This window comes from Amblyomma americanum, chromosome 10 (assembly GCF_052857255.1).
Source record: "Amblyomma americanum isolate KBUSLIRL-KWMA chromosome 10, ASM5285725v1, whole genome shotgun sequence".
Classification (NCBI taxonomy): Eukaryota; Metazoa; Arthropoda; class Arachnida; order Ixodida; family Ixodidae; genus Amblyomma; species Amblyomma americanum.
Genome location: NC_135506.1, coordinates 7,553,649 through 7,579,582, shown reverse-complemented (window position 1 = coordinate 7,579,582; position 25,934 = coordinate 7,553,649). Strand labels below are relative to the sequence as shown.

Genomic DNA, 25,934 nt, shown 5'->3' with positions numbered 1-25,934 from the left:
ATTCCCTTTAGTAGAATCGAACCTAGCACGTTATAGTGGGTGCAGATGCTTCTTTACACGCCTTAATTTAGAAGTTCGAGAAAGAAATTTGAACGCACGGACGACCAGCAGGATTAACGAACGTACTGTCAAATCTTGTCGTGCAAGAGCTGAGTCAGCGTTGGACAGTATCTTTCTTCCTTGTTTTGTCTCGAAACCCTCGTTGTTGTTCGGGACACCTCTTGTTACAAAATTATGGGCGGCTGTGTTTTTGAGACTTGGGGAGACTTCGCGAAGAGAATAAGTTTTTTTTTTCATATCACGTTTTAAAAATGCGACTGTTTGACCTGGGCGCGTGATCCACCGTCGCTCCATTGTGATCTTCTTGGGCCGGGCGCCGAGGGAGTATAGATAAGCAATCATGCGAGTGAGACTTTTCGCCTTCGAGTGTCGTATAGAGTCACATTATGAGAGCGTGAAAACTATATCCGCATGTCAGGTGTGATACTCGTTGTATCGAAACCTTCTTTGTTTCATGATAAGCGCCTTCATGCGTTGTGCACATTTCTATTTTGTGGCTGCATTTCGGTTGCTTTAGCGTAAACATGGATGCGTCTAGATTTCATCTTGGTGCTGGTTTAATATCATGTCTTTTTTCACGTGTTTTCATACTATCTGCAACCTGTTTGGTTTGCTCCAGGAAGCGTCGCTGCGCCCATTCCTGGGTTTCACGTTTTTGTCAATTTAGGGTTGCTGCAGATTAAGACGTCAAAATGATTATTAGCGCATCTACTAAAGGCGCTTTACTCAGACATTGTGGTTTTTGATCTTTTCGTTTGCTTCTTCTGGTTGGTGGTCAGCTGTCTCACATTACACGATGCACGCAAGTTCATTTTATTTTCTCGCGTCAAAATTCCAGGCACGTTCACAACCTGCCTGGTCAGCTAACGGATGAAATTCATGACAGCGCAGTCCTATATACTCCTAAACTGTTGGCTTCGGTCAACGTGACACGAAGTAATACCGCAGGTAAACATCAACGTATTGTTTAAAGTAGCTTCGACGACTCCGCATACTGAACAGCATGGACATGGTCCCCCCCCCCCCACTTGTACTGTAGCATTTGCTCTCGAAACACGTGGGTGCGCAAAAAAAAAGAGAGAAAACCTTGAATCGCACAGTTTTCGTGTGCTCAGGTCCTTAAGAACACGCATGTGCACATTTGCGGTAAAAAAAAAAATAGCACATTACAACCATGGACCGCCTTATTAAACAGATGCTAAGCTGGATTATTGATATGTGTCGTTCTTCGCACAGTTTCTTCTTGTCACTGCAAATGCGTCAGTAAAATATTCCTTTTTGCTGATGTATTTTGCCTGCGCTTTATTTCATGCCAGTTTTACGTGTCGGTTTGTTTTGGAGTACCCAACTGCGTCTAAGTGCAGGGTGTATACGCCAGTGTTTTAGCGAGACGAAAGGCAGTAGTCTGCGTGAACTTCGGCAGTTTGTTGGACATCATGCTCAAAAACAACGCATACCATGCCATACCATACCATACCGTACCATACCATACCATGCATTTTCATGACTTATGTGTCCGAAGTGTGCGTGTTCGATGAGGTTTATCTTTTATGGGGGTTTAACGTCCCAAAGCGACTCAGGCTTTGAGGGACGCCGTAGTGAAGGGCTCCGGAAATTTCGACCACCAGAGGTTCTTTAACGTGCACTGACACCGCACAGTACACGGGCCTCTAGAATATCGCCTCCATCGAAATGCGGCGCGCTCGCGCGCACGCACAGGACGCAAGACAATTCCAAATGGCTGGACGTTTCGCCACAGACGTATAGACGCGTGCAGTTCGCATAAATATCTTTATTTCGTTTCCACTACCCCCCCGCAACCTCATGCCGCCGCCGGGCCAGCCCGTCTCGTCTTGTAGAAGCCGTAGGCGAAGAGGGCGAGCACTCCCAGGCCTACGCCCAGGAATATCATGAAGAACGACAATCCGGTGGCCTTGGCTGCAGGAAGGAGAAAGAGGAAGAGCTCGCCAATGTTGCCGCACAAAAAATAGACAGGCAGGGGAAAATGTGACATTTGGAATGCAGTATCTAAGTTTAGACAAACAAGCTACGCACCGTTGCTGTGGAGGGCCTCTGCAGCTCTTGCTATCGGGCGGTCGTCTGAAGAGAGACGAGCATCACGGTTAGTGCACAACGAAGCTACATTAAAATAAGTAACTTTTTGTTTTCCCACAGTTGAATGGGCGCTTTCTGAAGGTACGGTGTTTAAATCCTGCTCAGTGGCGGCGCGCTGTATACGTGGCACAGTTAAGCGCCTGACATGGCACAAATTGGTTCAATTTTTTTTTTTTTCACGATTTAATGTCAGGAAGATGTTGTGTAGTCCATCCCGCTATAGTGCCTTAAGCAGTATGTAGGGCAAACAGAAAGATGCCTGAATGAACGCTTGAAAGAACATCAGAACAATGTACCGTCTTTGTCAAAAGTAACCAAGCAAACGCGAACGGCCCGGGACCGGGGGGAGCGCGGTCTTCAGCTGGCACTGCGTTCGCCAGCTCCGAAATGATCGCTTATGACGTGGCTTTGCGCCCTCAAGCTCGCTGCGTGGATGAACCCATTGTTAAACATCACTCTGCCAGTATTCGGAGAAGCAGGCCTGCAAGGGTACGGGGGCCGCGGAACGCGTAGCGCACTCACAGTTTCCCGTGTATTCGTAGCTGCTGCATATGGGCGACGTGACCACGCCATGCGGGCCTGCCTCGGCGTCGAAGAGCAGGCAGTCGCCCTTGCCCAAGTCTTGCGTGCCGGTGCAGTGGTCGAACTGCTGGCAGGGGAAGCTCGCCTCCCAGCACTGGCGCGCGCACTCAGCCTCGGACACCTTCTTGATGACCGTGTGCGCATTGCCCAGGAGACGCGTCATGCGGGTCTTGCGGTAGTCGTTGATGTGCTTGCCTGTGCACGAGGAGTTGTGCACCCAAACAAATCTGTAGGGTTGCCCGATTGTTCACACTGGATTGATATGCACACAACAAGTCTTAAAGAGACACTGAGAACACAATGAATTGGGCCTGCATCCAGAGATTTCCGCGTCCTAGTGACAAATATGATACTTTCACTGAAAACGGAGCTGTTACAAGCTAATAAAGGGCAAAAAATGAAACACAGAGGTCGCCACTGCACGCAGTGATTTCCCTACACATAACCTTGTTTTTCTCAAGACACCCCCTTAATTTGGAACCATTTTTTTTTGCTTCCACACGACAGGGAAAGAACTAGAAACGACTGTTGCTTCTCTGATTTCAAAAGCAACAGCCCCACTCCTTTCTCCCTAGAAACTTAAGACATCCCCTTATTTCGATTCCTGGGGAAAACTGGCCGTGCAAGCAAGCTGCGGAGGCGCCAACCAGTTTAAATGCGAAAGCACTACTTAACGCGGTCCCAGCCAAGAATGTTTTGTGAAGCTTGGAGTAACTCGGGTAAGTTCGGAGGGGCGACGCGCCAGCTGCAGCCAATGGGAGGAGGGCGTCGCGCCAGCCGCCGCCAAGTTGAAGTAGGGTGTGAAGATGAAGAGTGAGGAACGCGGTTGCGTACGCATGCAGATGCCGGAAAGGAGAGACGAAGAATGAACACCTGCTTTCGCACGCCTACTCGGTTGAACTACGTTAAAACCCTACCACTTTTTTTCGCCCGGATCCCTGAGGCTAAGCTGCCACACCATTCACTTCCAAACGTTGGTCACGGAGTCCTTTTTAGTCTTGAGGTCATGTGTTTGAATAGAGTTGCGCGGAAACGTTTCAATCCAACAGTCTCGGCAACAGATGCGTCGTTTGCTCACAGGACAAACATCACCATATGCCCATAGAAAGCAACAGAATCGGTTTTTACCGATTTTTAAGCGCTAAAATTCAAAGACTGAGATAGCAGGTTACAGGCGGTACCAGCCTTCCGCAGTACTGCCGGCAGCTGCTCCACTGCAGCGACATTTGGATACTGAATTTAGGCCATCCATTTTCGGCACAGTTAATAGATTTAGACTTAATAGAGCTGTTGTCGCGGTGGAAGCAAAACTGTTTATTCTAATCGAAACATACGAAATATTGCCTTGCATCTAAAAGTACGCTGGCCATAACATCATCAACACATTTCATGTAACGTTTCTGTCGAGTTTAATAATGGCTTGCCTATGCTGACATCAAGCAACCTTGCCTGTCCCTCGGACCGAATTCTCTGGGTACGCGTTGCATGTGAAAGCAGTGACCGAAAATCGCACCGCGGCGTCACCGACTAGGCCGACTGTTTTCATTCTAGTCGCAGCATGTGAAACGGGCCGAAGTCGCACCCCTGCCCCAGCCGGTAAGTTATAAGCCCTTCCTCTGCAGCCTTCTCGTTCTGAGGACTGCCTCGTGAATGTTTCATAGCTAGCCGGCCGACTTGGTGTATTATTTACGAAGACAATAAATAACTTCGGAGGGCCTTGTCGTCCCTGACTGTGTTGCCTCCAGCGCGGAGCCCTTCGAGGTTAGTGAGAGGAAACGCAGCATAGTGAAAGCGAGGTGGAAGATCAAACCCCATATCTCAACAAAGCAGTCCAGAAACAGCATAATAATTGCCTAAGTAAACTACTGATCAAAACACTGAAATAATAAAAAGAGGATTCCGTGCTCACGGGTGTAGTGGCTGCAGCCCTCGGCGTTGCTGCGGTCCAGGTCGGCGGGGTCGGCGACTTCCAGGATGTGCTTGTCCTGGAGGCGGCAGGCGGGCTTGCCCTTGCGCGACAGCATGCAGAAGTCGAACGCCTTGCAGACGAACTCTTTTTCCCTGAGGCACATGGCGGCGCACTCGGAAGACATGCTCACGTTCACGTACTTCCGCGCCCCGATGGAGTAGCAGATGCCCGGAAGCTCTTCGAAGGAGCTCTGGTAGGTCTCTGACGGAGCAGGAGGAAAAAGAACAGATCGGCTGCAGTGACACTGCCGCGGAACAGCATCCAACAAATCAACTTGCTTATTTTCATTGCAGCGAGAGCTGTGTAGCGCTGACGTTGGCGTAGCACGACATGCTGATCGCTTAGCTTACAGTGACGTCACGCATAACATCACTGTACCGCAGCAGTGGCCTGGTGGTTGAGCATCCGCCTCGCATGCTGGAGGTACGGGCTTCGATCCCCAGTGCCGCCGGGTACCCACCGGTGATACAATGGTACAAGCTTCCCTTGGTCTGGCGCTCGGCTTATTTAGGGTGAAATGCTTGGGAAATGGGTCTTTGACCCCACCATGAGCAAATGAAAATACCTTGTGCCATGGCGCTCTTTGGCCACAGGTGCCCTTGTACCATAAAAATTCACTATCGTCATCATAACATGACTGCAACGCACCATGGAACGCGCCACATAGGGCAGTCCGAACACAGTGATGTCATGAGTGACAGCACTGTGACCTCACGGGAGTGGGCACCGGCGCCACAGCGGCGGTCATTTTGTGGTGCACGTAGCGCGACGAAAGGCAGTAAGCATATCTTATCGGATTATCGCCACCTGCCCTGGTATGCACTACCGAAACTGCGCGCTGCACCACAAAATGGCGCCCGTGACGTCGCGTGGATATCTCGGATACCAGAGAAGAAGTTAAATAGTAATGAATAAACAACATTACAATCGCCGCAGAGAACCGCTTTCGATGAATCTCGCTTCACACCATGGTTATCGTCCAGCTTTTGTGGTAGCTGGTGGTGTTTCTGAAAAGTGGCTGCATTAGGGTGGGCAGCACACTAAGCGCCCGTTGAGAATTTCGGCTGGTCGGGTCAACTTGTGCCGGGCACCCTCCGGGACCGGAAGGTGCCCGGAGGTGCTCTCATATGGAGGGTGCACCGGAGGAGGCAGCTTCCGGTCCCGGTGTGTGCCGGAACACCATCCGGAGCGCCGTCCACCCATCTGCCGAATTTTACGAACCACAGCTTCGCAAAATCGCAGTGTGGGCTCCGTATAACGGCTCTCGTCGCAAAAAACAAAAACAAAAGCAAACAAACAAACAAGAGGCTTCCATGGCAAGGCGGCCTAGTCTCTGTCAGTTGATATGCAAATAGCACATAGCGCGGCTGGGCCACTCACTGGAGAACACCGTGCAGTCCGACTTGAGCTCCATGTCCGCGGCCCTGGGCCACCTGCTCTCGGTGCTGATGATACACTGCTTGCTGACCAAGCAGGACGAGAAGGCGAAGCAGTCTTCCCTGTCGCGGCAGATGTCGGCGCAGTCCTCGAGAGGGAACGAACCCACGTGCATGGCATAGGAGTCGCTCGGCTTCAGGCTCGAGCCCACTGCGGTATTGCTGAAGTCCTTCGGGACGCTGCCACCTGCACGGGCAAAAGGGGCGGGAAAGCAAATCGCGAAGCGGCAAGTTGAGACTGCGGCCACGAGCTTAGTTGACGTGCTTAGGGGATATATTGTCACGTGCTTCGTGCCGACGACGAAGCGGAGGAGAATGCCGTGGAGGTAGAAGAAGCTGGTCGGCCTGGACGTGCTGAGCTGTCTGTCCCCGCGTCACAGAACGTTGTATATATATTCCCCAGTGCGTGCTGATGCGTGCTGAGTACGTAACCGTTTTGGTGGAGGTGCGGGAAGTTCAATACTGCTACCCTTATAAAAATGGTCTATAGGCAGTCCATAGACTTCATATCAACTCTATTGCCTTTCTATAGATATTTCTTCTTCTCTATTCACAGTCTTTGGACTATCTATATAGTCAAAAGTCTACTAAATGCGCATGGCCATAAATCTATAGATTGTCTACAGACTGTCTATGACATTTGTATTGCCTATAGACTATTCTGCAGGATTTGTCTATAGTCAGTCTATAGACTTTATATACAGAGGTCTATGGACGACTGTCTAAAGAAATTTTTGCGAGGGTAGGTCGACTATGCTTCTTTTACCTCCATGCCTTTATTCTCTTCAGCTTCGTCGTGGACACAAAGCGCGTCACAAAGAAGTTGCTGGTACACTAAGTCTACTACTCCGCTACTGGACTCGTGTCGCGTCTTTGAAATAAATTTTAAATTCTGAGATAGCATGTCATATACTGTTGATTGTTACGATTTGTTTGTGAATGTTTTTAACACATCTTGTCATCGCCACAGAAACTGACAATAAAAAATTCCAAGAGCTTCTTCGCTGTGACGGAAATGTGTAAATGTTTGCTGTTTTTGTTAGTATTCAATTTTTCTTTGTGTGATGCCTTATGTTTTAATTAGCGTTTTTTTTTGTTACACTTACTTGTTGAAATGTATCGCGATTACTTATGATTGTACCCCCCCCCCCCCCCATGTAATACCCTCTTCTGGAGGGCCTTTAGGGGTAACTTGAATAAATAAATAAAATAGCATGAAAGTCATAAGAGCGCAAACTGGCAACACGGACAAGGAAGGGAACAAGACGAGCGCTACACTTTCATCAGTGATACCTCGGTTATTATCCGGCACAGTGAAATGATGTTCCTTGATGCATATCTGTGAAAGGTAGATGTTTATCAAATTGAGATTAAGAGCATAGATAAGGTCAGAGGCTATATATACGCTCTTCCCTGAATAAACTCTGTTGAAAGTGTAGCGCTCGTCCTGTTCCCTTCCTTGTCCGTGTTGCCAGTTTGCGCTCTTATGTCTTTCACGAATATGCACCAACAAGCCCAGTTGCAAGTACTTCTTTGTCATAGCATCATGCCAGGCTGCAGTGTGTGGAACAAATAAATAAATAAAATCCTCATATGAGAAAATAGGTCATGTTCCAATCCCTCAAACGCTTATATGACTACTTTCAGTGTTTGAATGTTGCAATTTCCAAGCATTGTACAAAACCTGATGGCTTGCTTTCTTGAGGCTCGCATGGGCTATTTAGGTGGGTTAAAAAAACTAGCTTTCAGTGGTGCCTGTATAGATAAAATAGCAAAAAATTAACAAGGACACGTAACTAGATTAATTTGGCAATGGGATATCATTAACAACTTTCATGCCTGTACCTGAAGTGACGTAACTTCCGGCCTGGCGACGTTACTCCTTTCCAGCCAATGAAAATGCTCTAGCCTGGCAACGTCGTTTCTCTCCAGCCAATGGGAATGACCTCGTCTGGTGACGTCACTCCCCTTCAGCGGACGGGCGAATTTTATGACCGACGATGCATTTTGGAACCATGGGGCGTCTAATGCAAAATGTATCGAGTAAGTTCTTGACCGTGAGTGCCCAAGTTGCGAGGGCATGGAAATTTCTTTTCGGAATCACCGAATCATGCGAACGGCAGTAAAAGACGTGCTTTTAGGATTCTGAAAGCGATGGACGCTCGACGCAGCGCTGTAAAGGTACGAAACAGAATAAGCTTGCTCACCCAGCTGATGCTCGTGCCTCCGGTCAGAATTCTTCTCTCCGAACATGTCACGAAGACCCCCCGTGGAGAACTCGATGGTTTCGGCAACGAGAGTAGCGATCTGAAATGAGCCGAAAAAGTCCAGGTTCCTCAAAATGTAGCTACTCGACATTGGCAGAGATAACAGAACAGGACTTGGTTTAATATAACATAACATATCATAATCATCATCATGGTGTAATGATGCTCTAATGCTAAGCATGGTATAAAATATCTAAACAGAAAAGAGCAAAGCGGTACGAATTGTAATGGAAAAGAGAATGACCCGCAGCATTCTTTTGGTAGGAAGTGCTGCTGGAGAGGGTTATGATAATCCAAGAGGGTAGTCACGTGACATCACGGGCGCCATCTTGTTGTACAGCACAGAGCTTCAGCGTTGCATGCAGGCCGGTGCAGCTGGCGATAAGCAGATTTCGCCGTGCTCTATGTGCACCAAAAGGGCGGCCATTGTGACGTCTGTGCATACCAACTATTAGTTTCCGTAGCAGAGGGTATAGGCGTAGTGGAGTTTTAGTCGAATCGCACGCCAGCAGGTGGCTCAGGGAGTCGAATTTCCTGCGCCATAATTTGTGCCCTCCCTCCTTGCCACGGGCTGCCGATGCAAGTACTGTGCCAATTAAGCTAATACATACTGCCTTCGGTGGCGCTGGTTCTGAGCGTGAAATGCTGATGAGTTGAGGGAGGAGTTGCTAAGGCAGAAAAAAGGCGGCCTATAGCTCGCTAGAGCTTACGGGACGACTGCTGGTTCCCTGTGTCCGGCAGAACAGAGAGAGCCAGCACACTTTATTCTGCCATATTAAGCTTTGACCTCCCCTCTCTCCTTATTTCTTTGTTTTGCCCTCCTCTTCTCCATAGCGTGCGGTAGCAGGACAGAGACATGTTACTCCGGATGACCCCTCCACCGCTGCTCACTTTAAAACATTCGCTCTCTTTGTCTCTAGAACCTTAACGACACCATTAAGGCTAACCTCCAATATCGTATTCACTTGAGTTATGAATGCACCTCCTACTCTGGCATTCAGTAATTTGCAATTTTTAATATACTTTAAAAAATTAACAATCAGAGAAAAGTGGTAGGGGTTTAACGTAGTCTACCCGAGTAGAAGTGCGAAAGCATATATTTAGCCGGATTGGCTCATGGTTTTGCTTTGCTGGGTCGTCGGCACGTCTGGCGACGCTATTAGCTCGATAGCAGTATTAGTTGATGAAGACGGCGATGTGCAATGCACAGCTCGAGGGTGTGTGGCAGTTTAACACGAGACCTATAGTGCTCTCGTGCAGTGGCCAGCGAAGCTAATCTGTTGGAGCTGCCGCGAGTTCGAATAGCAGTCACGGCAGTATTTACTTTATTTATGGTTTGGCCAAAGTCACCTCCAGGTAAAGCTTAACACAAACTCGGTGAGCTGGTTTGAGCTCGTGAAGTAGTCCTTTCACACTGAAAAGATCCATCCGTCCTACATCGGGAACAACGTGGGTGATTACAGCCACAGCTATAAAGGGCCAGCTAATGGGGCACGTGCCGCAAACCGACCGGTCGAGCAGACGCATTTCCTCCTACTGCAGGCTATCTTATCATCCTGGACCACCTCAACTGAACGGCTCGGCATCGACCGCTCGTTCCCTTTCGCAGTCCACGTAGCCGTGGTACCAATTCGCCTGGCTGCCAACCGCGACAGCGAACAGCCACGGAGACAACAAACCTCGTCTGCATCCGCTGCTTCCGGCGACGAATAGGACCGTCGTCTGGCAACCCGTTGCTAGTATCACCAAACGTTGGTATCACCGCAGGAATTCCATAGCTACATAAGCCGCAGCCCCGCTGGAACCGTTCGTGGCATGTCGCCGCAAACTAGCCGGTCATGCAGACGCAATTCCTTCTACTGCAGGTTAGTTACCCCGTGCTGGATGTTTTCGCTCTAGCGAGCTTTCTTGCCTGCGGTATCGTGCCCCAAAGACACCATTGATTCTTGTCAAAGGATGTTATGAACTGCTGGCTTCTATACTGCCTCAACGCCTATTCTACTTGTCTTTTGCTCGCTTTGTTCGGGGATATCGAACTGAACCCTGGCCCGACCGATAACGATATTGCTCCGTTAAGAGGGCTGAGCCGCCATGTTTGAATGGAACTTCGAAACAGCGCCGTCCCGTTTATGAGAACTGTTTGATCGTTTCATCCCCCCTTCTTTATAATCAATCTCGCAAGCAGTACTACGCATCGAACCGAGCCAGAACACTATTCTCGCAGAGCTTGCCGTGATTAGATCTGCACAAACTAGCATTGATGACTATAAGCATCGACTTTTATCGTGCGTCGAAATCATCGAAAAAATTGCAGCAATGAACCATGAAAGTGGCGCCGCATTTGAGACCTCCTCCGACTTGACTATGCTTTCACCTGACGTAAAAATGTCGAGGGACAAGTATGGCGACACCGAGAATCGCTTACACCGCTAGAATTTATCGTTGTTCGGAATTTCAGACGAACTCGGTGAAACTTGGGAGCAGTCCGAAGCGCATGTTGCTTCGCTTTGCTCCGACAAGCTCGGCATTTCACTCGACAACCATCAGATCGAACGTGCTCACCGTTTGGGAAGACGTTTCGAGACGGGCAGAAACCGCCCAATCATTCTCAAGATAGCGCCCTTCAAAGACAAATTGAGAATGTTGCGTGCCGACCCGAAGATTAAAGACACAACATTTTCCGTTCGCGAAGATTATTCATCTAAAGCTCGAGTAGCTAGAAAAAAAACTTCTCTCTTACGGTCAACAAAACAACGCCTCGTTTAAAGTTAGCTTCGACAAGCTACTCATCGGCAAAAAGCAGTTCGTTTATCATGCGGATACGGATTCCGTTGTCGATATCAAACCTTAGCGATTACTGCGAGCACCGCGGGACCCGCAATCTCTCCATTCCAATGCTCCACAGTGTGCATGTCCAATCGCGGCTCACCACAAAATCTAGGTTTTGCTGACAAATATTCACCCGCCGCGGTGGCTCAGTGGTTAGGGCGCTCGACTACTGATCTGGAGTTCCCGGGTTCGAACCCGACCGCGGCGGCTGCGTTTTTATGGAGGCAAGACGCTAAGGCGCCCGTGTGCTGTGCGATGTCAGTGCACGTTAAAGATCCCCAGGTGGTCGAAATTATTCCGGAGCCCTCCACTACGGCACCTCTTGTTCCTTTCTTCTTTCACTCCCTCCTTTATCCCTTCCCTTACGGCACGGTTCAGGTGTCCAACGATATATGAAACAGATACTGCACCATTTCCTTTCCCCCAAAACCAATTATTATTGACAAATATTCGAAGTTATTTGCCTAAAAAAGAAGCAGTTGAAGCCCTTCTTGATGACCACTCGCATTATTCACCGAATCCTGGCTTACACGCGATATAGAGGATTCCGAACTACAGCACGACTAGCAATCATTTCACGTGTACCGGCGAGACAGAGTAGACCGCCGGGGAGGCGGCATTCTTGCCCTAGTGAAATCAAGCCTTTCTTCCACCCGAGCTGATATTACCAGCTGTAGTAAAATATTGCGTATTATATTTTAAATTTGCTTTTCCCTCTTGCACTAACATACTATAGTTACATTCTTCAGAGCCCCTGACACCGATCCCTCGTTTGTTAATGACCTTTACTCTGCTCTTCAGGGTTTGTAGTCTCGATTTCCTCACGCTAATCATGCCGCCTGTGGAGACTACAATTTTTGGGAAATTCAAGATTGGGAAAACCTGACTGCGGCATCTCGTCATTCTAAATAATTTTTAGAACTGGTCCTTACCTTTAACCTTTCTTAGTGTGTGACCTAACCCGAGGTTTCAAACATTCTCGACCTCGTCTCTAACCCCGTATTAATTCAATCGTTTTCGTGTACTAGTAGAGTAAGCGACCACTATCTCATGTTTTTCAACTTGTCCATTGACATCCCTATCCGCCAACCGTCTTCTAAATATATCCGTGATTGTTCAGAGGCTTAGTTCACGTGCCGCCGCGGTGGCTGAGTGGTTACGGCACTCGGCTGCTGGCCCGAAAGACGCGGGTTCAATCCCGGCCGCGGCGGTCGAATTTCGATGGAGGCGAAATTCTAGAGGCCCGTGTACTGTGCGACGTCAGTGCACGTTAGAGCCCCAGGCGGTCGAAATTTCCGGAGCCCTTCACTACGGCGTCCCCCATAGCCTGAGTCGCTTTGGGACGTTAAACCCTATAAACCAAACCAAACCGCTTATTTCACGACTATCAACGCCCACCCATAAGAGTTTTTTTTGTTTGTTTTGCAGTTTTTTGTTCTGCAGCTTGCTTAATCGCTCAGAGGGGGTGAACGCACCGTCATGCGAGTGTCGAGATGCTCGACGACGAACTTGAACTCGTTTCTTTCGATCGCCTCTTCAAGATCGTCAATGGCGTCCCGGGTCAGGACGACGTTCCTGCTCTTGGAGTCTTCGGTCTCTGAAATCATATAAAGGCACCGATCGCATTATTTGGCTGGTCGCGTGTATAATAAAGAAAACAGTTATAAGATTCACGGTGCTCGAATACAGACAGTGGTATATATATTGATGCGGTAGCATTAGAGGTCGCGTTCTCGAGAAAAGCCGGCGTTGTCCGTCCGCGTCACGCAAAACAACCATTGGTCGAGAGGGTCTTGACGTAGTCGTGACGTCGTCGCAGTTCCCATCGGTGGGTAGGGCCGTGACGTCATTGAATCACCACTACGAAGTGACCCCGAAGAAAAGCACTTTCTCCGAAAGAAATAAGGTGGTGGAGCGGAAATCGAACTGCTGTCTTTTAGGTCACGCGGCGGGCGCGCTGCTTCTAGGCTCTGCACCACGCAAGAGCATTCGTTCAGTGCAATAGTAGGTGTGACCTAAACGAAAGTAAAGGAGTACTTGCGCCGGAGGGATTTCTAGTAAGATCGCATTGTACTCTTAAGTGTACTTAGGGATTTCTAGTAAGATCGCATTGTACTCTTAAGTGTACTTAAGTGTCGTATTTTTCTGGTAAAAATATTACTCTTGGGCATTACACTAATAACCGCGAAGAAGAAACTATTAAAATCATCAGGCACGTAGCCAGGGAATTTGTTTTTTAGAGGGGGTGAGTCCAGGCAATCCATTCTGAAGGAGAGCACTTGGAAGGAGGGGGAGCTTGATTTTGTGTGTGTGCGGGGGGGGGGGGGGGGAGGAGGAAGTTTCCCCACTCCCTTCAATAAGCGTATACGTGCCTGAACGTCATATATGTTCAGTTCCTCAAAAGGAAGGCCTAACTTCAGTTTGTTGTCTTTTGTATCATACTGTTTCATTATATTTCGGTGCTTCCACCTCTGCTTCTCTCCCCCAGTTCCCCCCTCCCTCCCCTTGCAATAATCTCCTGTTGGCGCTGCTGGTATGGCAACTAACCAACAAAATAATAAACGCTAGCGGTATTATTTTTCAAATATTTTTTTTTCAAACCGCTAGGTCTGTCAATTACTAGCTCAGCGAAATACCTGTTGCATTCAAAGCAGATTTTTTTTTTCCGCGATGGATAGTAGTTACCTGCCTAGTCTCCTTCGCAGGCGTATCTTCTGAAATATTACGAGTGCAACTCTCATTTAGCTGGTAGATCGCGCCTTTGACGTGGGCTGTGGCTTCTGTGTGTCCTTTACCCAGTTCTGCTGAAATGTCACATGCTTACTGACAACGCTATCCAGTGTGCAGCGCTTTGCCATGTCCGATAATTCGCAAGTTAGGGAAGCCATAACTCTGAAGGACATACTTCTCGTTTCAAAGGCGCCTAATTTGTGGGTGCAGTAAAACCTCGTTAAGTAGACCGTCGTTAAACGAGAAAACTGGATAATTCGGACACCCAGTCGCGTCCCGTAAAACGTACGTACTATTCTGTGTCCAGTTACTCTCGTTAATTCGGAGGTTTTCGGATAGGAAGCGGAGCTCGCAAGTTCACAGGGCACCGCAGATGGGCTGATGAAGCTGATAGTAAGGGGGCGACTCAAAAGTGTTGCCAATGTAGTAAAAGTGGCGCTGGTGCCCTACCGAAATGTAAAGGCGCCGTACTCTTGCCTGTGATGACTAGCTCAGACGGCACGACAGATGCTTTTTTTAATGTTTGATGTGCACGACCAATTTCTCTGTTTTCATTGCGTGCGCGAGGCGGATCGCGAAGCCTGTAATCGGTTTACATTAAGTCGTGCGGGTTCCGTTTTTTTTATTCTTATACGACGCCTTAAAGAGCCCGTCGGCTCATCTGGTGGCATCCGGTGTCACCCGGGTCGATGCCAAGTGTCAGGTCGCGTGATCATATATGGGCTGTGTGTATGGCGAGGGGTATGACTAAGCATGACACGTGATGGGTGGTCATGACAAGCATGTCATGGCATGCGACGTCAGCAAACCGGAAGTGACAACAAACGCCTCGACGGGCTCCTTGTGCTACCACTGGGCATTGTCTTTCGCGGAGTGTGTGCTCGCTCGTGGAGAGGTTTGTTGATGCCTTCAGTGTCTTAGATGAGATGCGCGCTGGTTTTTCCGACAATATTCCCGCGGTGCACAAATGTGACGAAGCTGCGAAAAACAGTTAATCATACGCAAATTTCTCGCAAGAGGAAATCAATTATTACAGATCTTTTTCAAGGGGCAAAGGTAGGCCGATATGGTACAATTTTTAAGGCATTTTCGCTCACCCCCCCCCGCCCCCACTCCATTTTGACATCCAATTAATCGGACTATTTCTCCGCTTTCGTGATATTCGGAATAACGAGGTTTTACTGTAATTGTTTCGAAACTTGTGAAGACTGAGATGTCGAAGACTGCCAACGTCTCGATTTGTTTGTGATATTGTTTTATAAATTTCGGACCAATATTTATCTTTTGTGTTTTATTCAAATTTCTGATGCACTATCAGTGCACGTTCAAAATCCCAGGGGTTCAAATTAATTCTATCCTTTCACTACGGCGTCTCTACAGGCCATGTGCAGCTTTTGAACATTAAAGGAACACCGACGAAGACTTTGTACTAAATTTTTGTTCCCAGTAAAAGTCGTTTCTACAGATGTTTCCGTCTACGTTGGTCTTTGACTGGCTGCAGAAGACGGATTTATTGCTTGGAAAATTGCGCCAAAAATTTCCCCTCAACGAACTCCAAAGTAGTGACGCGTTCACCGAGAAGGACTCCGTGATCACCGTTTTGGAAGAAAGGACGGTGCAGCCTAACTTCTGGGATTCGCGTAGAAACTGTGCCGACGCATTACGGTTTAATTGCAATACCGACCCGTGATGGCGCCACCTGCATTTCATTTTTGTCCCTTTCTAGATCAAGAAACCTCCGTTTTCAGTGGTAGTGGCGTCTTTGTCGTTACAGCGCTGTAATTTATCGACAAAAACCTACTTCAGTTTCTCCACAGTTTCCCTTTAAACCACGCGTACGTGCCATCAACCTTTTGGATGGGTGACAACCCCTAAGACCTAATTAAAAGTCGGATAAGACCGTCTAAGACTGCTGTTAAGATTGCTGGGATATGAGATGTACAGTTGACAAAGACAGGGATAATCGGGGATCACTGATGAAGGCCTTTGTCCTGAGAGGTGACGTTAAAGACAGCAGTGTTATCCTTGGGGCCGGTCGATAGAATCTGAAAGGAAACTTCTCCCTGCGAATATATCGCCTTACTGTGCGCCCAGAAAAGGAGATTAGCATGTACATGCATGCATGTGAGCAGAGGGTAAGAATGAAATGTTTGAAAATAAGGAGGGTTACTCACTAGCGTATGTGTTGCATTCCACTGAATTTTCAAGAACGTCGGGTGCGCTAATATCTTTAGAAGTTGTAGCGCAGAAAGAACCGCAGTGAGAAACCGCTCTGAAAGATAGAAAGAAAAAAGAAACAGGCGTCCAAGTCTATATTGGAGAGTTCGAGAAAATTTTTTCTGGTCAGGCATAATACTGAACAAAACGATGGTCACCGACCAAACTGAAAGTCATAATTCTGGCATAATTAATTCTGGACGTTTCTGAACTGAGTGCGGGTTCGTTGTTTGTCGCCACTTAAATAGGTAGTACGTGATTTAATGGTCGCGGGTATTCTTCCGTCTGTCCTGTCTACAGCGTTATCGATCCCCTTTGCATGGGGCTCGGTGTGGGCTCCGATCCCCAGTGCCGCCGGGTACCACCGGTGATACAATGGGTAAAAGCTTTGCCGTGGCCTAGTGCTCGGGTTTTCCGGAGAGAAATGCTTGCAAAATGGGAGGGTCACTGACCCCACCTTGAGTAGTGGAAAACATCTTTCGCCATCACGGTCTTTGGCTAAGATACCCTTCTGCCATTAAAATTTATCATCACCATCATCGTCGTCGTCACAGCTTTAGCGATTGCATCAGATTCTTGTAGCAGTCGTGGTGACGGATTCTTTACTGTCGCACTGACAGTGACGTTATTTCAGTCCATGCAATGTCAATGCTTGTTAGCCTGTTCTCATTCCAACGCGTTTTGGAAGTACATCCCATAGTGGGGCTTAGTATAGAATGAACAATTTCACCGAACTGAGGGTCGCAAGAGGGCTGCGTATACAGCTACCATAGTCATACTGCTGTTGTTAGCTGCAGTTAAGTTCGCATTAGATGACTACTAAACCGTGGGTGTTTTTATGTGCACTATGAATTAACATCGCACGCACTTACAGCTGCTAAGTTAGGCCTCACCCCGTATTTTAGAAAGCTACATTCGTTACGTCGTCTGCTAGTACCCGGCTTGGTGCGACTCTCACATGATGAGTGACGGCCCTGTTAAGGCTGTGGTCACCAGTTTGAACACTTTTATTTCTTTCAACAAAGCTACACCACCTCAATTCAGCATTCCTTTGTTCCCACCCAGTCCCTGTTTTCGCATTTTTTAGTTTTTCGGCTGCTTTCATACCTGCACTCTTTGTAGTGTTTCGACGAACAGGTTTTGAGGCATTCTTCGTATGTGATGACCCCCTCAGACCATTCCGGTTCCTTGATCTTCTTGTTTGGTACCTCCTTGTAGTCAGCTGCTCAACCAAAAAAAAACAACAACAGAAAAATGAGTCAGGGCACACTTCCCATGCAATGGGGAGGAGTGAGGAAAACAATGTAGTGTAAGCGTTAAGACTTGTGCGTCTTCAAGGCCATCTTTATTTCAGCGCCTGCCTGATTATCCGGTTTCGGGGAATCAAATCAAGAATTTTCCCATTCCCTTTTATTTCTCATTCCGATGCTCTAGCCTTCGTGTCTGCTACACACGTTCAGGGAGGGTTCAGGAAGAGTCGCCCACAACAAAAGACACACCACGGGAAATCGGTGAACGAATTTTTATGCGATAGCGTTAGGAGGGCCATGAAGGTGAAAACTGTCTGGCGTAGGCGGCGGCGTCAACGTCTGTATTCCAAACGTGGAGGGTGGCGTTCAGGGCGATTTTTCTCTCTCCACCTGCCGCAGTTGGCAGCTGGCAGATCGATAGAGGGAAATCCTCCTCTACACAGCGTAGGAGAGAGGATTAGGAGGCCGGACTAAAATTGACTCAGCAAGAATTAAAATGACTAAGAATGACTAAACAAAAATGAACAAAAGAAGCGATTGCGAATGGAATTGTAATAAGAATAGAATCAGAATCGGAATAGATCAAATTGGCAATAGATCGGCGAGTGAAAATAAAAAGCGCTATCGCATTTCCTTTGCATAAATCCAATCTATCGCCCTAAATTCCTAATACATTTTTCTTTGCAAGGAGGTCCTTCACTGGGGACCACTTCGCAACCATGTGAGCAGTTCGCCCTACGACGTAATCACGTAAGTGGCGCCCTATCGTGGCGGCCAAACGAACAGAAGCGCCCAACGCGGTCCCATTGCGTGGCTGGCACTGAAACAGGAGGAGTTGGTCCGCGGTATCCTGCACTGGGAACATAACTGGGACCATTTCGTTCCACGCGTGGCAGTGAAGCGCAATATCGGGATGGAAGACACCATATTTTACATGGACTCGGTGTTCAGTGCAGTCTTACACACCTGGAATTGCTGGGTGCTCCAGGATAAGCGCTGTCACGTAGACCATGTTTTCGGTGAAGTCGACCTGCAGAGTCCGGAAGAGATCACACTGGTATCGTCTTCTCGAACCCATATCAACACCCTCACTTCGCGTACGGTACAGATGTGTTTCTCAACGTCACTGGCTATGAACTTTACAACTCTGGTGGCCTTGGCAGAGCTTCCCGGTATGCTAGGGGTAGAGCGCCGGTTCGTTCAAGAAATAGGGCCTCTCGAAGTGGGATTTGAGACAAGGACTTTGTGAGAGTGGTTCAATGTCTGGACAGTCACGGAATTTGTGAATGTTATCGGGGTAACACTCTATACCTCTTGTGTTTTCGGCAAGATCATTTTCAGTGTTTTCAGCGAGGGTGTCCATGGCTACTGTGTATGCCACGCATGTTTCATGTGAGTATGTGTAGCTAGGTCTACGTCCATGTAAGCATCAGGAGTCGGAGCCTATAAGTGATTATGTTAGCTCGGCTGAATGTATTGGCGATTTTCACGAAATAAACGCCACGCTGTGGTGGCGCCGCCAACTATAGTCTAAGAAAAATCGGCAGCGCGCGCGGAAGCATTTGTTCACTCCTTTGGGAGTGCTTCACCGGCGCATTTCGATGTTGTTGTCAAAGTTTTTCTATAAATATACTGGCGGTTTCACGACTTAGCCGCCACACACTATAGGGACATCAGCAGAATGGCATACCAGTATATCCGGGACCCTGAGCGGCGACAGCCTTGTTGCACGCTGCAGCTCGGCCAAAAACCTGCGCTTGATGTTGCCGCGGTTTGCCGCCAGGAGGAGAATTTTTTCGGTCGCTGAAGCGAGTAACGGGCAGAACAAAGGATTAGACGCTAGAACGACCTCGACCAGCCATGACAGTACACAGATGCTCGAAGTCTCTAAGTAATAACCTTATCTCTCAAATGCAGTTTTGTCTTCAATGTCAGGTGCCTTGGGAATAGAGGGTGACTCCGATAACAGCACGATTTAGATCATGTCTTGCTAAAGATGGTAACTATGATAACCGACTATGGACATTAGCCTTAAGCGTAGGAGTGTGCGAATTGTACTGGTTAGAAACCGAATCGTATACGAACATGCGGCCTTTGCTGGCGAAGCGAATACGCACAGCGCAGGTTAAAAAACCGGCTCTAATAGGAATTGAATATTTGTGCGATTCGCTGCTTCTGCGAATAACCATACAACACGAATATTCACTCGAAACAGGAAGAGCTAGCGGCGGCGCTATAAGTCATGCGGTTAAAGCTGTAGCTGTCGAAAGACGCAGCACTGATCTCCGCAAGAGAAACGCAATAAGAGGCCAGTATATCAACTCTATGACAGTCAAGTCATGCGCATAGGAAAATTAATTTTGCTATTGATGACCACAGCGAACAATCCATGCGTCAAATCTCTGTTGGTGAGAGGGATAAGATTCGTGCGGTCGGACATCATGGTAGACAAAAAGCCAAGGACAGCTACGGTCATTGATACACAAAAAAAAATAAAAAAATGACTACCAAAAATTTCGCCATCTCTCCTGTGCGACGGATTAATCGCATTTTTCTCTCCCCCTACTTCCTAGCAATATGAAAGCGCTTACTCCTAGAGGCACATATGTTCCAGGTGCAGCCGGATCGCGTGATACGTGTTTACACAGATAACGTTCTCAGTGCCGACTTGAGAAGGCGATTAGGAAACAGCCCGTGGACACAGTACGTAAGAAAATGCACGCAATAGAGGGTTCTGCTCCTTAAGCTGCTGTAGACTCTCGACTGCTGTTTAGGTTGTTGCTCAAGCTGTTGTTTAGGCATTTTCACGACAACATGGCAGACTGCAAACAAGAACGCAGTAGGAGCTCCGAAACATCAATCCAAGACACTGTCACTTTTTTTGAGCGACCGCGATTTTGCTGGGATAGTTACTGCAAGGATGCAACAAAATTTAATACCCGGGAATCCTAGCTGGACCCAAGTGAACTTGGAGTCGTCCTCTTCGAAGTAACAGTTCTTCACGTTCATCTTAACGTTCAGGTCACGCAGGTCAGTCGTGATGTCGTGGATGTTACCGAAGAAATAGAAGTACGGTTGCTGGAACAAACGTGAGGAAAAAAAGAAAGATGGATGTTTTAGTATACGCGAGCCTTCTGCAACATCGTCGCCAGGGCTGGACACAGACGTGTGCGTCCTTTGGATTGACACGCGTAGCTGTGTTTCTACAAAGACGCTGGTATGGGGAACTTACGCTGAAGTTTGCGGTGCCGACTGCAGCGCCATAACACACTGAATAGCGAGAAGAACAAGCAGTTTTGGGTAGTACAATTGGTACTTTTCCACGCCACCTTCAGGCGCTTATTGGCGTGAGCATCCGTGCTCTGTCAAAGGCGCACGCGCCGGGCTTCAGCTTCGCCGAGAGAAGCTAGGCAATGAATGCTATCAGCCAAACGCGGGTATCTAATCGCGCAGAATGCGTTCGCGCGTTTGTAGCGGCCCAAGCGGCTGACAAAAGCAGTTTTGAGTCACCGAATGGAACAATGGCAGTGCCACCTTGGCCAGCGCAGGTTCCCCATATACTTTCATTATGTGCGATGCTGGGCCCACTTTCTGACTTCGCGATACCTCGAGAGGCTGGTTTCTTAAACGCTCACCGATTGGCTCAAGCAGCGGAAACGAATGTAGCGATCAACTGCAACGCAGAGCAATGGCGGACCTAGCATGAAGATAGTGAGGTGCACGTCGCTTTGGAGACGCACTCGAATCGGCGACTGACACTGCTGTTAACATGTCGCTGCAGTCGCGTGGCGGATGCGCTGAGAAGCAGCGACAAAAAATATAGTTCTGTTTTCTAAAGAACTAAATTATGTTTCTAGACGTATTTTATCAGGCAAAGGCAGTACCTTTGACTTCGGTTTTGAGTGCTCTGTGGATTTAATTAGAAAAATTCGTTTACGCAAGAGCGGTAAGATTCGGGCTTCCTTTACCGCTTGGGTGCGGGAGCAGACTGTGCGACAGTTTAAATTTAGTTAGTTTAATATATCTGTTATAGACATTGCACAAACATCCAAAGAACTCGCAGACAAGGCTTCCAGAGGCATAGACTGAAATTTGAGTGCTTGAAGTCCCCGGAGGAATCGAAGTTACAATATGGGCTCTAGTTGATTCATTTGGATAAAGTTTAAATTTTCGGTCACAGTTGTCGCTGTCCTAATACCTGTCGGAAGTGTCTATACCGAAAAAAGAGTGGTGGGACCGCAGGATTACACAAATACAAAGCTTTACTGAACATAATTGATCACTTTTTTTTCATTTCATCGATTAAATAACTGGCATAATACACACAGTGATTCGACTTGCAACCGGGCAATTTCGCCGAACACAGCGGTTGTTGCTGTTAGAATGTTCAACTGATTTTGATGTGTACAATTTCAGGAATAACAGGAAAGCAAACACGTGGTGGTATATGGCATGCATTAATATGAGCCTAAGAGTCAATAATTGGTGGGCTTGGTAATATTAAACGGGTACCAAGGTGAAGGACGTCTAGTTATTATTCTGAGTAAAAATTTACTTTCGGGCTCCTTATGAGTGTGCTAATGTTTGCCCAGCACCAAAAAAATTGGCTAAGAAAATTCAATTTAAAAATTTTCTCGTCATTTAGTTCAAACTCGCAGCGTACACACCGCCAAACACTGGCTGCCACCGTTTAGAAGTAAATGGCTGTTTAATTATCTTGGCCTCTGGGATCAACGCCGAGAATTCAGTGTTTACGCACGCAGTTTACTTGTGAAGTCGTCCGATGATGGCGGCACCTGTATTTCGTACTTTTCAAAATTTTTCTAGTCACAAAAGCTTCATTTTAAGTGAGTGTTTTTTTTTGTTCATTATAACGCCGTAATCTCAATACAGGCTAACATCAATTTGTCGCCAAATTTAGTTAGGCGAGAAAAGGAAGCAGTTCATACTGCACTGAAGATCTTTCTTTTCGCGCGCCATTTAATAAAGAAGGAATTTTAATTAGACATCTAATAAGCAATCGTATTTTGGAAACATTGATTGGTGAAGTGATTGCGAAGATTAAAGCATCGTCACGAAATCGATTAAAGGTAGTCGCTTAATTGGTTCAAAACACTGCTTGCTGTTCGTATTTTGACAGACTGCTGGCAACATTACGAAAAAAAGAAATTTTCTATTTCAAGCAAGAATGAACCGGAAAAGACAGGAAGGAAATGATAGACGCTGAAGGCTGCGTCTTCACATACCTTATCATTTCCGAACGCGTACGCATACATGCTCACACGGACCGGTAGGTTTCTCTGGTTGACAGATGTGTCATATATTTCGTCCTTCTGTAAAGACAAGTGAGCAATGCGTCATATCATCGCCGCCTCCGAGCCCTGAACGTGAACCATCGTGCAAACGATGTGGCAAGCTTCTACACCCTTTCTCAGAAGTTTGCACAGATTGCACATGCAAAGAATCTAAAACGGATTTCTTGAACTGGCGACGAAAATCATGCGTCTGCGTCTGTAGCTTCGTTTACATGAACTAGACAGGAGCTTGTCGAGCCAGGCAGCTGGTTGCGCAAGGTCCCCCTCCTCTCTCCTTACTCGGCGACTGCGCGTTTACATGAACTCGATCTCAGCGAGTACTCACCACGAGAAAGTTGTATGTTATCACGGCGTGAGTCAGGTGACCGCTACGCACTGGCATCGGTCCAGTCACCAGCTCGAAGGTGTGAGTGGGCATTCCCCGAACCTGGTGCTGCTCGGAAAAACAGGAAGTATGGAAGTAGAAACGATGAAACGAAGGAGGTGAGGGAGGAAGGGCGGAGGTTGTACGAAAGAAAATTAAATGTTTTTTTTAATTTAAACCCTAGTTAGCTTCATCAACATAACATGAAACCCAGACCGCTACGCCGAGTACTAGGCTGTTCGCTCAAACAGGAGTGCTGTAGAGCAAATGACAATAGTTCATAGATGATTGGGGGCCCTAATTTCCAGTATTTACAAACATAAAGAAAGAGAGAAAAAAACCGAATGCTGCATGCAGCCACTTTGTCTACAAATCTCCGTTTATTGTGACTGAAACTGCACAGTTTGTAGGTGCCATTTATAAGGTTGGTAGACCATGGTTCACGCTGAGGCCTCGCCGGTTCTACTTTCTATTAATTGTGGAATGTCATAAAGAACGTACACACGTGTATTTTTGGTGAAAAAACCTTTTAGCTACGAAGGTAGTCCGAAAACGGTGACAGCTAGAAACGGAGAGGATGGGCAGTGACAACAACCGCTGTACTCTGAGCGGTTACATTGTTTGCCGATGAACGGAAGGCTACTGAGACGGAGCCTCTATAACTATATATGTCACTCTGTCAGATAGTTGAGCTGCACGACAGTGTGTTTTCTCGCTTGGCGCCTTGCTATCTGCGCGGTTGTTTCGCTCAATCTCTGATGTAGCTGGCGCCATCTATGGCAGCTTCTTGTAACAATATATAATTATAATTGGTTTTTTGGGGAAAGGAAATGGCGCAGTATCTGTCTCATATATCGTTGGACACCTGAACTGCGCCGTGAGGGAAGGGATAAAGGAGGGAGTGAAAGAAGAAAGGAAGCAATAGGCGCTGTAGTGGAGGGCTCCGGAATAATTTCGACCAGCTGGGGATCTTTAACGTGCACTGACATCGCACAGCACACGGGCGCCTTAGCGTTTTTCCTCCATAAAAACGCAGCCGCCGCGGTCGGGTTCGAACCCGGGAACTCCGGATCAGTAGTCGAGCGCCCTAACCACTGAGCCACCGCGGCGGGTTGTAACAAGGAGTGAATAACAAATTCGTTGCAGACCAGGAAACTGTTTTTTATCTTCACTCTCTAACGTTGAAAGATGGCAGTTATATTAGAAATATGCCCTGAATAACGAATATTACCCATATAATGAGTTTAGAGACAAACTATTAATTAGAACCGGGGACTCTTTTTTTGCTGCATATGACGACAGGGCGTGCTTCGCCTCTGTAACTTTCGCTGCATCGCCAAGAAAATCGCGGATTATGCAACCACGTTGTGGACTCATTATGACGTTAGCTAGAACGTCATACGTTACAATCTTGCTTCGTAGGTATCAGCTAAACCGATCAATGCTTTTCTTCGCTGGTTCGATGCTTCAAGCAGCCAGACAGAAGCAGTTCTGCCAGGAAGACCTAAAACAGAGCATGCAAGACGAAACAGCGTCTCTCGTTACTCACTATTCCGAGGTAGCTCGCGTTCTCGAGAGCCTTGTACGTGGGCAGTATCGTGTCGAGCATGTTGATTTCGCTTTTGTCCGGGAGCTGGATGTTGGGTATCACGTCCTTTACAGCTTCGATCTTGCAGCCAACCATGCCGCTGCTATCGACGTAGCTGTACACGTGACCTGCGCGTTGCACTTTTTTTTTAGAGTTGCCGGTAACTTGTCAGAGTACCACGTTTCCCCCCACTCCATGCGATCGGATTTGGAAAGAATATGGCTGCCAAAGCCCACCGTTCCCCGCTCAACAATCACTACGAGGTGCCTTCGCAACGTCACCCTTACAAGTGTTAACTTCTAAAAACAGCAGTTGTTAACACTGGGCCACTATCCGCGCCTTACTGTATTACTCCGCTAACCAGTCACAAAAGTAAACGAAATCATCATTTTAACGTTTGGCTTTATTAAACAAGCAAGGGATCAAAAGTCTAGAGTTCATAACATTTTTCTCGTGATTAGCTTCTTGTTTCGGTGACGAGAGAAGGTTTAACTACGGACTACTTTTTTGTCGTGAAGGAATTCTGTGCGCAGGTCCTAAATGTTGGCGGAGCTTCACGGCGCACTTAAGTTGTATCCGACTATAGAACCCTGCATCGTTAGCCCATCCAACATAGGCGATATCATGAACTAATACTCAAGCGTAAGCGGGAAGAAAGAACAGTTGCGGTTCGTTTAAGTGCCGCCCTGTGCAGCTGTGCAGAGCGCAGAAGGCAACCCACAGTCTTCAGTGCAGCAGTTATCAGAATCCATGCAAAAATTGGTTCTCATTCTTCTGGCAACATTGGGTGACGTGAGAAAAAGAATGCGGTCCTTTGAAAGCTTTTCCAGTGAGTCTAGATCTTGTCCCATTTGCGCGATCCGTCAACAGGATCGCGCATGCAGGATTCGATAACGCCTGTAATGGCCGGGTTCTTTGCATACGGGTCACTCTATTATCGTGATTTTTCGACGCGCCTTTCACTATAACAGCATGGAGCTTCTGTTAACTGTGCCATTTCATGTACTTAGTCGCATTCTTCGCAGCAGACGAGCAGCGTTTCGTGCAGGCGGAGCTATTTATGCCAGAGACCTGTGAATTGAGTATGACTAGTAGGAAAAGAAGTTCTTTCTCTCAGCGGCCCTGGAGCTAAATAAGCAAGGATTAAGTTTTAATGCAAGACGCTTGCAAGGAATGTGTAGACGGTTGACCGTGACATCATGACAGTTGGTA

The 25,934-nt window shown here is 47.5% G+C and overlaps 1 protein-coding gene across 1 annotated transcript in view; it reads right to left on the bottom strand.

Moving 5' to 3' along the window:
- Window positions 1–1,837: 1,837 nt before the first annotated feature.
- Window positions 1,838–25,934, bottom strand: part of LOC144108894 (uncharacterized) — a 41,451-nt gene continuing 17,354 nt past the window's right edge. Inside the window, exons 10-24 of the mRNA XM_077642124.1 lie at window positions 24,684–24,850; window positions 23,096–23,203; window positions 22,702–22,788; window positions 20,395–20,533; window positions 19,146–19,258; window positions 18,422–18,485; window positions 17,313–17,427; window positions 16,163–16,260; window positions 12,734–12,855; window positions 8,370–8,469; window positions 6,107–6,349; window positions 4,667–4,927; window positions 2,698–2,952; window positions 2,116–2,160; window positions 1,838–1,998 (exon numbers count right to left, since the gene is read on the bottom strand). Coding sequence (XP_077498250.1) covers window positions 1,883–1,998; window positions 2,116–2,160; window positions 2,698–2,952; window positions 4,667–4,927; window positions 6,107–6,349; window positions 8,370–8,469; window positions 12,734–12,855; window positions 16,163–16,260; window positions 17,313–17,427; window positions 18,422–18,485; window positions 19,146–19,258; window positions 20,395–20,533; window positions 22,702–22,788; window positions 23,096–23,203; window positions 24,684–24,850 — 2,033 coding nt within the window. The 3' untranslated portion in view covers window positions 1,838–1,882. The remainder of the gene's footprint in view (window positions 1,999–2,115; window positions 2,161–2,697; window positions 2,953–4,666; window positions 4,928–6,106; window positions 6,350–8,369; window positions 8,470–12,733; window positions 12,856–16,162; window positions 16,261–17,312; window positions 17,428–18,421; window positions 18,486–19,145; window positions 19,259–20,394; window positions 20,534–22,701; window positions 22,789–23,095; window positions 23,204–24,683; window positions 24,851–25,934) is intronic.